Genomic DNA, 12,524 nt, shown 5'->3' with positions numbered 1-12,524 from the left:
ACCTAAGATGCCCAGCTATTTTCAGATAAAAATATCAGATAGCCCTTAACTTAAAAGGATGCTGTGAGATATAACCACCAGAAACCTACAGGGATGGAGAAAAATTATACCCAATGGCTTCATGTCACTGGGTGCAGAAAGGCTGATGGATAAAAGTTCCTAGGGAGACCTTGGAATGCACCAGGGGGCTCGGTCTGCTCTGTTTTTAGGTTATTATATTTCTCAGGTACAGGTTCTGCTCAAGACCCCTGAACACAGACAGCATTAGCAGACAGCACCCCCTTAGAGAAAGAGAAAGACCGCCCAGGCAGAGGGCACATATGATACTTAGAATAAGAAATAAACATATTTGATCTTAGTCCTCGGTTCCTGGTACAGAAGTTTCTAAGACTCTAGGAATCTCTGGAGTGATTTGTCCACATGCATGTTCGGTTGTGTCCAACTCTTTGCAGCCCCATGGACTGTAGCCTGCCAGGCTCCTCTGTCCACGGGATTTTTCTGGGAAGAATACTGGAGTGGGTTGCATTTCCTTCTTTAGTGTCTACTGGATGTTAATAAGATGAGTGGTGGTTGGGTGCTCGTCTCTTCAGGAGTGGGGCAGGATTGGGTGGGGGGCTGGTCCCAGAAAGACAAGGGGCAGATCAGAGAACTGGAACTTCCAGCCCCAAGCCAGACCTCCAGTGGAGAGAGGGTGTCTGGAGATTGAGTTCAATCACCAATGGCCAATGATTTAATCGATCATGCTTGCATAATGAAGCTGCCATAAAAACCCCTTAAACTACGGGGTTCCAGAAGCTTCCAGGCTGATGAAAGCATTCAAGGGCTGGGAGAGTGGGGCAACCTGTACTGGGAGCTTCATGCACCGCTTGCATTACTCTGTGCATCTCCTCCGCCGGGTTGTATCCTTTATAACCAACTGGTGAAGTGAAATGAAAGTCGCTCAGTTGTGTCCGGCTCTTTGCGACCTCATGAACTATGCAGTTCATGGAATTCTCCAGACCAGAATACTGGAATGGATAGCCTATCCCTTCTCCAGGAGATCTTCCCAACCCAGGGATCGAACCCAGGCCTCCATCATTGCAGGCAGATTCTTTACCAGCTGAGCCACAAGGGAAGCCCAAGGATACTGGAGTGGGTAGCCTATCCCTTCTCCAGCGGATCTTCCTCACCCAGGAATCAAACTGGGGTTTCCTGCATTGCAGGCAGATTCTTTACCAACTGAGCTATCAGGGAAGCCCCAAGAAACTGGTACTAGTAAATAAAGTGCCTTTCAGAATTTTGTGAGTCAGCAAATTCTCCCACCTGAGGAGGAGGCCTTGGGAACCCTTTCACTTCATAGCAGGTCTCTGGGAGGCACAGGGGGCAGCCTGAGGCTTGTGACTGGCATCTAGGGTGGGGGCAGTCTTTCCGGACTGATCCTCCCTTCTGGTGGTGGTGGTGGTGGTTTAGTTGCTCAGTCGTGTCTGACTCTTTCGATCCCATGGATTGTAGCCTGCCAGGCTCCTCTGTCCCTGGGGTTCTCCAGGTGAGAATACTGGAGTGGGTTGCAATTTCCTTCTCCAGAGGATCTTCCCCACCCAGGAATCAAACCCAGGTCTCCTGAATTGCAGGCAGATTCTTTACCAACTGAGCTATGAGGGAAGCCCCCAGTAACTCCAGGCCATTAAGGTCAGAAGTGGATTGACCTATAGAACACCCAGTTTGGATACAGCCAGTTGGAAAATTGGTGGTTGTGAGGAGAAAAAAATAGAACCACCCCCCAGCTCCTCCCCTCCACATGTGGTGTTATAAGTGTTACGAATAATGAACAGTTCAGGGTATATGAGGCTCATAGTTACAGAATGAGTTGTTTGATTAGAAAAGAAGAGATGGTCAAATTTTATTTTCCAAGATTAATAAAATGATTGTTGCTGTTTCGCGCCACCAGGTTTAGGGGTAGCTTCTTACACAACAAAAGCAAGCACCAGATCAGATCCTGGCGTCTGGAAGTGGGAGCTACTGAAATGTAAATTGAAACCAGCTCTCCCCACCCTCCACCCCATCCCCCACCCCTGCCCCCGGGAATGCTTGTATCATCCCTGGGCCTCCTGTATTCGCCTGTTACATGAAATGCTTGTCTTTTGTTTCTGGAGGGAGATTTCCTACCATCCAATGTGCTTCTCAGTGTAGGGGCAGTGGGTAGCAGGGCTCAGCGGGTCCAGGTCAGGATGTATGGTGAGAAAGAGGATGCAGTCAGAGAGGGCATGACGCCAGCCATCTGTGTGCGGCCAGCCTGACCCACTTAGCAAGTGGCAACACCCACACCAGAATATGAATGCCACAGCATCCTTAGGAATCTGCTTTGGACTTTGTATTTGGTGGATTTCTTCATCCAGAAGCACGTATGCACCTTCTCTGGTTTAAAACAGCACGTGGTTTGTTTTTGTTTGGGGGGTGGGATGAGGTTTATTTGCTAGTTTCCTGTGCTCCACCTGGAGAATGTCCTTTCCTTCTTTTTTTAAATATTTTTATCAGAGTATAGTTGCTTTACAATGTTGTGTTAGTTCCTACTATACAGCAAAGAGAATCAGCCATACATATATGTACATACATATATGGAGAATGTCCTTTAGCTTTGCTGGGGCAGAGGGTCAGGTATCAGAGCTCCCTGCTGTGTGTGGTGGGCCCAGACGTGCATCCAGGACCGGGGCCACCGCCACGGTCTCCGTGGTCTTCCCACTTTGGGGGTCTGCACTCCCTCCTCCTCCTGTGTCCCTCTCCTGTCTCCTGCAGCATCCTGCCAGCTCTGAGAAGACACTTCTTTATGTCTCTCAGAAATAAGCCCAGTCATGTTCTATTTTTAGTGGGTCTTAAATGCCCTGCAAAAGAAAAGTTTCTAGAAAAATGAGTTGGACACTGGCCCAACACCCAGGGGGACCATGGTGGGCTGGGGGCTGGGAGTCACTGGCGGGAGGTCAGGGCCACCTTGCTCAGGTCCCATGGGCCGTGAACCTGGATGATCACACCCAGAGAAATGTGAGGTCCAGGTCACGTTACCCTGTGCAGGACAGAAGTCAGCTGGCTGTCCCTGTCCTAGACCTTGAGGGAGAATGACCAGAAAGGTCACAGAGGAGGAATTCTAGCAGCCCTGATGCAGGTCCCACCTACCTCAAAGCCCAGTGTCTCCAGCCTCACCCTTGGGAAAGAGTGAGGAGCCTGAGAGTGAGGACGCATAGGGAGACCGCTTCCCTGTGCCCGTCCTTAGCCTTGGGTGTTGGGCCAAACCTTTTCCAAGCGGGCGAGCCTGACCCCCTTGCCCCCGCCCTTCTCGCCATCCTGGAGGTCTGGGAGAGCCCCGGGTCAGCGTGTGGTGGTGGCCTTTGACTTCAGGGCCTGCAATTCTTCCCCTGCTGATAGGTGATCTTGTGTGTTCTGTTCTGTAGTTCTTCCCATATGGAGATGCCTCCAAGTTTGCCCAGCACGCCTTCCGCACCTTCGACAAGAACGGGGACGGTACCATCGACTTCCGAGAGTTCATCTGCGCGCTGTCCATCACCTCCAGGGGCAGCTTTGAGCAGAAGCTGAACTGGGCTTTCAACATGTACGACCTAGACGGGGACGGCAAGATCACCCGAGTGGAGATGCTAGAGATCATCGAGGTGAGGTCCCCGGGTGTTCTCAGGGCCTGGGCTGCTGCTGGCAGGAATGCAGACCTTGGGAAGAGGCTCCCTGGACACAGGCCTATGGCAGTCCCCTTCTCCCCCACCAGGAGCCCTGGCAGGCCTTGAATCCTCTGTCCTGTCCCTCCCTCCATGCTGGATAATGTCTCAGCTCCGAGCTGCTGGGCTCTGACTGTCAACCACATTTCAACCAGCCACGCTTGTACTGTGGGATCTTCCACCAACAAGAGCCTAGAGGGTGCGAAGGATGGTATCAGGACTCAGCTTCTCTGGCTCTTGGCTTAGCTCTGCCCTGCTGGACGCCACTCTCTTCCTCAAGCCAGCTTCCCCACGGGGGGCACAAGATGCTGCCCGTGGTCCCCAGTTTCCCATCGTTCCACGTGGACAACCATCCTCCTCTGTTGCCTGAGTAAATGTCCCAGGACCCACTGCGGCGACCTCAGTCTTCAACACCGCTCCTTACACGCTGAGTGTGATACCTGGGCCTTGGTTTTCCTGGAACACACAGCCTCACATCAGGGCCTGGATATCCTCTCCCTCTGCCCGGGACACCCCCCAGGTCCCCTCATTCCTCTCGGGGCTGCCGCCTCATCTCAACATCTTGGCAGGCCTTCCTCTCTGAACTCACATCCCCCTACCCCTGGGCCATCTAATCCCTTACCAACGTTGTTTTTTTGTTTTCTAGTCACAGATTTTATCACTGCCCTAAATAACCTGATACAGTAGAACACAAGCTACATGTAAAGAGAGAGCCATACTCTCTCACCGCTGTATCCCTCCAGCCTGGAACAGTCCGGGAGCCTGCAGGGCACTCACCCACTGATGAATGAGTCAATGCCTCTTCCCTCACTGACGGTCTTAGCTTGTGTGTCCACCTCTGCGCTGACCAGGTGACCCAAAGAGGGAGGTGCGCTACAGGCAGGACCAAGTGTCTCATCCTGGAGCTGGGGCAAGGCCCTGCCCAGACCACAGGGCTGAGATTTGGGGGGCAGCGGGGATGGGGGTGGATCCCCAAAGCAGAGCTAAGGGGTGATGGCAAGAAACAGTAGTCAAAACCCAAGTGACCAAAACCCCCAGATGCCCGCTAGGCTATGCTGACTCTCCTCCCTCTGGGGCCGCTCCCCAGTGCAGTCAGCCCTGGCCTCTGGAGCCCTGCCTTCCACTTACCCCACCCGCCCCAGCAGCTTTAGTCCCTGCCTTTAGTACCCACTTCCCTTCCCAAGTAAACTGGGAGACCCAGTAAGGTTCAGGCATGGAGTTGGCTATAGGGCGTTGAGCACCAAACCATCAAAAAATGAAAAAATGATAATAAACCTACTGCTCAAGACTGTAGTAATAATTAAGCACCTGGAACACTTTCTCTCAGGCTTCCCTGATGACTCGGTGGTAAAGAATCTGCCTGCCAAGGCAGGAGACGCAGGTTCGATCCCAGGGTCGGGAAGATCCGCTGGAGAAGGAAATGGCAACCCACTCCAGTATTCTTGCCTGGGAAATCCCATGGACAGAGGAGCCTGGTGGGCTACAGTCCGGGGGTCACAAAGAGTTGGACACGACTGAGTGACTAAACAACAATACTTCCTGTCATGTAGGAAATGCTCAGTACACAGCAGTTCACTCTCGAGGCCCTGTCTCCCTTGGAAATACCATTCACCTCGACTCTCAGCTCCTTTCCTTCTGATCAGCCGTGCCCCTTCTTCATGCTCCCTCTGCACATGGCTCTCTATCTCCTCCTCCAGTATTTTCTCCAGCTTCTAGCCCTCTGCACTTGCACCCTGGCACCCTTTCCTGCCTCCAGGTTCCTTTTTGCTGAATCGCCTTTTCAGAAGCAAGGCATCAGTAACTGATACAGTCTTAACAGCATCTCTGTACTTCAGGAGCTGCTCATTCATTTGGTCAAAAGTCTTTACAGACTTTTGTGCCTCCATGCCAGGCACAGCTGTGCACACAGATTCGGCTGTCCAGCTGACATCCGTTCGCTTGCATGTCCGCTGCAGCCTCACTGTCCTTCCAGGGCTGCTCACCCTTGAACACACACTGCTGGCCACTTTGGCCTCTACCATGCTTTTCATCTGGGCTTTTCACCTTTTCCTTCAGGGCTCTGGGCCCACCCAAATCTTTCTTTATGCTTTAAGGTCTAGGGTATTCGCCGTCATCATAATCCAATTGTAGAACATTTTCATTCTCCCAATAGGATCTCTTATGCTCATGGGTATCCCCAGGTTCTGGAAACTACCCTTCTACTTTTTCTTTATGGATTTGTCTCGCTTAGCATTTCATATAGATGGAATCCTACAGTATACGTTTGGCCTTTTATATATGGCACCTTTTTTTGATATTTATCTATGTTGTAGCATCTATCAGCGCTTCATTCCTTTCTGTTGCTAAAATCATATGCAGTTGTATAGATATGTCATATTTTATTTCTCTCTTTGCCAGTTGAGTATTTGTGCTGTTTCACTTTTGGGCTATTATTGAAATTGCTGCTATATGTTCACCTACAAGTCTTTGTGTAGATGAGCATTTCTTTTTTAAGGCACTTTCCTAAGAATGAAACTCATTTCTACCTTTAATTTCCATTTTGAGAATTACATATGTGCAGTTGAATGGAAAATGGAATCGTCTAAAATTAATGTCTTAAAATTAATCGTCTTAAAATGTGTTCTTTCACTCATGAAGAGAGTCCCTGACTCGCAGATCCCCCTCAGCTAAATTCTTTTAGGGCTTAATTTACTGGTGCACCTCGCTTGCTTTCTTGACAGATTCTAAGTCCCTTAGCAGTTGGGACCACTGATTATGGTCTGTTTCATCTGGACCACTTCATCTTTTCCTAGATCTCCAGGGAGTAGAGCTTGTTGATTGCCATCTGACCTTAAACTCAGAAGTTTTCAAACCGAGCTCATCATTTTCCTCCCTAAACCTCCCTGATCATCATTCTTGATCTCACCACAACTCTTTTCACTAACTTCCTCCAGCCAGAAAAGTTAGGAGTCACACGAAATTCTTCTTATCCCATTAGTCATGAGACTCACACCGATTTGATTACACCACTCTCTTATTTAAAAGCATTTAAGGAGTTCTTTGAAGTAAATTTAAATTCTTTACCCCATCCTAGGTGAACTTTATGATCTATTTCTTGTCTTCCCAAGGCTATCTACAAAATGGTGGGCACGGTGATCATGATGAAAATGAATGAGGATGGCCTCACGCCCGAGCAACGAGTAGACAAGATTTTCAGCAAGATGGATAAGAACAAAGATGACCAGATTACACTGGATGAATTCAAAGAAGCTGCCAAGAGCGACCCTTCCATTGTACTACTTCTGCAGTGCGACATTCAGAAATGAGCGGAGGTCAACGCTATGGACTGCACAAGAATATCAATGTTCCATTCAGTCTGCAGCTATTAACACACACACACACACAAATATCGCTTGGACTACCTATAAATGGACTTGCTTCTTGTGTTTGAAACACTTGTGTGCATGAGAATGTCATTTGCTAATGAATTTTAAAAGCATATATTGTAAAACAGACAACCTGCCACAATGTGATATGTGTAATATCATTTCATAAAAAAAACCTTCCTCCTCCAAAGCCTGGGCAGAAACGTGCTGCAAAGAGTTCTATGATTTCTTGTTCATGGTTTGCTATTGCTTGTGTCTCCTTGATTACATAATGTTAGTAGCACTGAGACCCCCACGGTAATGTAACTGAATTTTAAGCTGTGTCACCATTCTCCTGTAAAATAGTACTAGACAGACACACGGAGGAGATCTTGACTCCTCTGTGTGGTCCGCACACAAGAGCTTGTATTATCAGTGAATATAAATGTACGACATTTGCATGCCTTTTAGGTTTGCCTTAATTCTTACCTCATTTGCACCCTATCAACCTGGAAAGAGCTGTGTTGGAATTAATGCAGTATAAACCTTACAAACTCTGCTAAATGACTCATAAGTATATCTATCTATAATATACATATACTCAAAGATATTATTTATTGAAAGTAAAAAAAAAAGATGGATGTGTATTGATTTCTGCTTGAATTTTCAAAGGCTTCCAAAGAGGTGGCAATAGATGTCCCAAATAAATTTATAACATTTGACTTTTTCCTTCAGTTCTTATTTCATAATTTCAAATTGGAAACAGATGTTTCATAATCATCCAGGGTCAGTAGCAACAAACTTACTAAATTTCCCTTTGAACACACAACTTGGGAATTTGAAGACATAGTGACAACCAACGGGGAAAAAGCAACTTCTCGATATTTCATCCTGGCTCTCAGAAGAGGGAAAATTAATATGGCATGTCAAGTTTAAATGAAACATAAAACTTGCTCATTCTCAAAAAATGCTCACTATATGAGAATACATGCTATCTCAGTGTGACTGTGTGTTACATTTTACACAACACACTGAGTGAGAAGTGTCCTCTGAAAGATGCTGGCAGAAAAGCGGCCCTCTGTCTTGCCACATCATAAACGTACTCACGGTTTTAAAAATGGAACAAAATCCTGACCCTTTTGAGCTTGAGGAAGGAAGGCAGAGAGATTTCAGGAAGAGCCCTAGGGGCGGGTTTGCGTTTTCAGAGCAAGCATGGATGAAACCGGTTTCTTTCTCCAGGACCATCCAGTAGAACTTGCTGGGATGGTGAAAACGTCTGCACTGGCTGCATGTGACTTTGGAGCACTTCAAGTTCAGCTAATATGACTGGCAAACTGCATTTTTCATTTTATTTTAATTAATTTACATTTAATTTGCCCCATGTAGCGAGTTGTCATCGTATCAGACAGTACAGTGCTAAACTATTCACTTTTTATGGGCTGCCTTTCTTCCTAAATATTCATCCCTTGTCTGTCTTAGGATCCTTAAGTGAGACCAGAGACCAGGGCCTGATGATTCCATTCAACTATTCAGCAAGAAACTGGGAGTGAGCAAAACTCCCCACAAACTCTCAGGAGAACAGCGATACCTGAAACCCTGCCAGACCACACTTCCGCCCCCAGAGAGAACAGTCCCAAGGGCTCATAGGACTTCCGGGTGCCCTTAACCCTGGGCTTGGTGAGTCCAGAATGGAGGCAGGGGGAGACGGGGTCATTCATAGCCCCCAGTACTCTCTCCTCTGATTGAGGGTGGGGTGGAGGGGTGGGTCGAGGAACTGGGAAGACACCTTAGAAAGGCACTTGGTGAAATCAAGCTCGAGTCAATGAATTCTTAGCAAATTTTGACTGATCACCTATAACGCACCCAACACCATTCTTCTGGAGAGAGACAAGACAGTAACCACACACACCCACACAAACGTCCAGTTGTAAGAACTCTGAAGAAAAGCACGACAGGTGAAGACAGATGGAAAATGATGGGATGCAGCAGTGGTGTTTGCTCTAAGCTGGTTAGGTGACACTGATGTAAGACCCAAGAGAAGGAAGTGAGCCACATGGGTATTTGGGGCACTTAGGAAAAACAAACTCTCCAGGGTCTTCTCTGGTGGTCTAGCAGTTGAGACTCCACATTTCCACCACAAGGGGCATGGGTTTGATCCCTGCTCAGGGAACTAAGATCCCGCATGCCCCTTGGTGCAGCCAAACAAACAAGAAAAAAACAAATCACACACCCTCCAGCAGACTCAGTTCAGTTCAGTTCAGTCGCTCAGTCATGTCCGACTCTCTGTGACCCCATGGACTGCAGCACATTAGGCCTCCCTGTCCATCACCAACTCCCAGAGTTTACTCAAACTCATGTCCATTGAGCCAGTGGTGCCATCCCACCATCTCATCCTCTGTCAACCCCTTCTCCTCCTGCCCTCAATCTTTCCCAGCATCAGGGTCTTTTCAAATGAGTCAGCTCTTTGCATCAGAGGGCCAAAGGATTGGAGTTTCAGCTTCAGCATCAGTCCTTCCAATGAACACCCAGGACTGATCTCCTTTAGGATGGACTGGTTGGATCTCCTTGCAGTCCAAGGGACTCTCAAGAGTCTTCTCCAATACCACAGTTCAAAAGCATCAATTCTTTGGTGCTCAGCTTTCTTTAAGTCCAACTCTCACATCCATACGTGACTACTGGAAAAACCATAGCTTTGACTAGATGGACCTTTGTTGGCAAAGTAATGTCTCTGCTTTTTAATATGCTGTCTAGGTTGGTCATAACTTTTCTTCCAAGGAGCAAGTGTCTTTTAATTTCATGGCTGCAATCACCATCTGCACTGATTTTGGAGCCCAAAAAAATAGTCAGCCACTGTTTCCACTGTTTCCCCATCTATTTGCCATGAAGTGATGGGACTGGATGCCATGACCTGTTTTCCCAGCAGACTCACTGAGAAATAAATAAAATGTAGAAATTGGGCCAGCAAGTGAACATCTTATTATTTGTTTTAGTCCTCACTGCTCTACTAGTATAGATTGGTACAGGGTGCTGAGAGCAGTTTGTCAGTATTGGTTAGAATAAGTGCACATATGCCCTCTGACCCAACATCCCCATTCTCGGGTATGTTGCCCAAGATGCTCTCACAGGGGTCTGTATGGGGACTTGTCCCAGCATGTCCATGACAACTCTCTTTCTGGTGTGGGGACAGGAGGTGACTAGTGGTTTGTGACTAGTGGTTCAATGACCAGAAGACTAGGTGAGTAAGACATGGTACATTCACCCTATGACCCACTAACCTTCAGCTGGGAGCCAACGTCCACACACGGGTTTTTACAATGCTGAAAGGAAGAAAAAGCAACAGTGAAATCTGTTGCACAGTATAATACATACAAATGAAGCATACGTTCTCACAAAAGAACGCCAAAGGCACATAAAATAAAAGAAAATATCACATTAGAGTTGGGGGGTGTACCACAACATTTTATCCTCTCCAAACTGTGATGGCTTAAAATAGAAGCCATCATCTTAATATTCCTCACGGCTACTGTGGGTTGGGAATTTGAGAAGGTTCACCTGAATGTTTCTGGTTGGGGTTTCTCATGCAGTTGCAGTCACATGATAGTTTGAGCTGAAACAGGTCCCTGGAGCAGCCTGGAGTGGAGAGGGCATCCCTCCTCTTCCAGCCTCAGAGCGTCTCCACACAGGCTAGTTTGTGCTTCCTCACCTCATGGCAACCTTAGAGCAGCCATAATACTTACCTGATGGTTCAGGTCTTCAGCACAGGCATTCCTGCAAAGCAACTGGAAGTTTCATGGTCTTTTCTGACCTAGCCTCAATTGTCACGAAATAGCACTTCCATGGCATTCCATTGATTACAGGAAAGTCACAAACCTAGCCCATAGTCAAGAAGGAAATTAGACTCCATGTCTTTCTTGATAGGTTCTAAAAAGTTTCTAGAACAGGAGCAATGTTGTTGCCACCCTTTTTGGAAAACCATTGGCCACAGTCTGCCCTGTAGCCAGAATTCATCTCTTCCACTTTCAAAATGCATTCACCTGCTCCCAAGTAACGACAAAAGTCGGGCGTGAAGCCCTAGATCCCACCATCTAAAGGTTCCTCAGAGTTGGTTCATCAAATATAGCACATTGAGACCATTCTTTTTGATCCAAAGGCCTGTGGATAACCAATAGGTAATTATGCCCCCTTTCCCACTCGCCTTACGCAACAAAGAACGTTTGGGATGGGGAAGCATAGTCAAAGCTATGGTTTTTCCAGTAGTCATGTATATATGTGAAAGTTGGACTATAAAGAAAGCTGAGCACAAAAGAATCGATGCTTTTGAACTGTGGTGTTGGAAAAGATTCTTGAGAGTCCCTTAGACTGCAAGGAGATCCAACCAGTCCATCCTAAAGGAAATCAGTCCTGAATACTCATTGGAAGGACTGATGCTGAAGCTGAAACTCCAATACTTTGGCCACCTGATGGAAAGAACTGACTTATTTGAAAAGACCCTGATGCTGGGAAAGATTGAAGGCAGGAGAAGGGGACAACAGAGAATGAGATGGTTGGATGGCATCATCAACTCAATGGATATGAGTTTGAATAAGCTCTAGGAGTTGGTGATGGATAGGGAAGCCTTGCGTGCTGCAGTCTATGGGGTTGCAAAGAGTTGGACACGACTGAGCAATTGAACTGAACTGAAGCATAACTACAGTAGAGACACACTTTCAAAAAAGGGGAAACTGGAAAGCTTAAGGTAATCTCTGTTCCATAGCAATTCAAATATCCAGCTAAGTACATCTTGTAATTTCCTTGATTAAGGCTCAGTCCTACTTTCTGCGGGTTGTTCTCCAGGGCTTTTGGCTCTGCCTTTTGTGTTCTTGTTTCTACCTTCTGAGTTAGCCTTCCTTTTTCATAAAAAAAGTAGCCTGTTTATAGCTGAGTGGTTTCTCTGCCTACTGCCTGCCCATAAGGTTTCAGGAGTACAAAAACTTGTTCTCATTTTTGTGCTGTCTCTGTCTAAGCTGATACAGTTCTTTAAAGAAAAATCTTATGGTTTTTTTTATGGATTGGTTTATAAAGTCCTATGAGAGGGGACTGGAATGCAAAAGTAGGAAGTTAAGAGATACCTGGAGTAACAGGCAAATTTGGCCTTGGAGTACAAAATGAAGCGGGTCAAAGTTAAACAGTTTTGCCAAGAGAACACACTGGTCATAGCAAACACCCACTTCCAACAACACAAGAGAAGACTACACATGGCCATCACCAGATGGTTAATACCGAAATCAGATTGATTATATTCTTTTCAGCCAAAGATGGAAAAGCTCTATACAGTCAGTAAAAACAAGACTGGAAGCTGACTGTGGCTCAGATCATGAACTCCTTATTGCCAAATTCAGACTTAAATTGAAAAAAGTAGGGAAAAGCACTAGACCATTCAGGTATGACCTAAATCAAATCCCTTAAGATTATACAGTGGAAGTGAGAAATATATTTAAGGGAT

At 46.8% G+C, this 12,524-nt stretch overlaps 1 protein-coding gene across 1 annotated transcript in view; it reads left to right on the top strand.

Moving 5' to 3' along the window:
• The window catches only part of VSNL1 (visinin like 1), a 116,744-nt gene extending 108,980 nt beyond the window's left edge, over window positions 1–7,764 (top strand). The window contains exons 3-4 of the mRNA XM_043469323.1: window positions 3,423–3,638; window positions 6,806–7,764. Coding sequence (XP_043325258.1) covers window positions 3,423–3,638; window positions 6,806–7,003 — 414 coding nt within the window. The 3' untranslated portion in view covers window positions 7,004–7,764. The remainder of the gene's footprint in view (window positions 1–3,422; window positions 3,639–6,805) is intronic.
• The last annotated feature ends 4,760 nt before the right edge of the window (window positions 7,765–12,524 follow it).

This window comes from Cervus canadensis, chromosome 5 (genome assembly GCF_019320065.1).
Source record: "Cervus canadensis isolate Bull #8, Minnesota chromosome 5, ASM1932006v1, whole genome shotgun sequence".
Lineage (NCBI taxonomy): Eukaryota > Metazoa > Chordata > Mammalia > Artiodactyla > Cervidae > Cervus > Cervus canadensis.
Note: the sequence above shows the minus strand (reverse complement) of the source record. Positions and strands in the feature narration are given on the sequence as shown.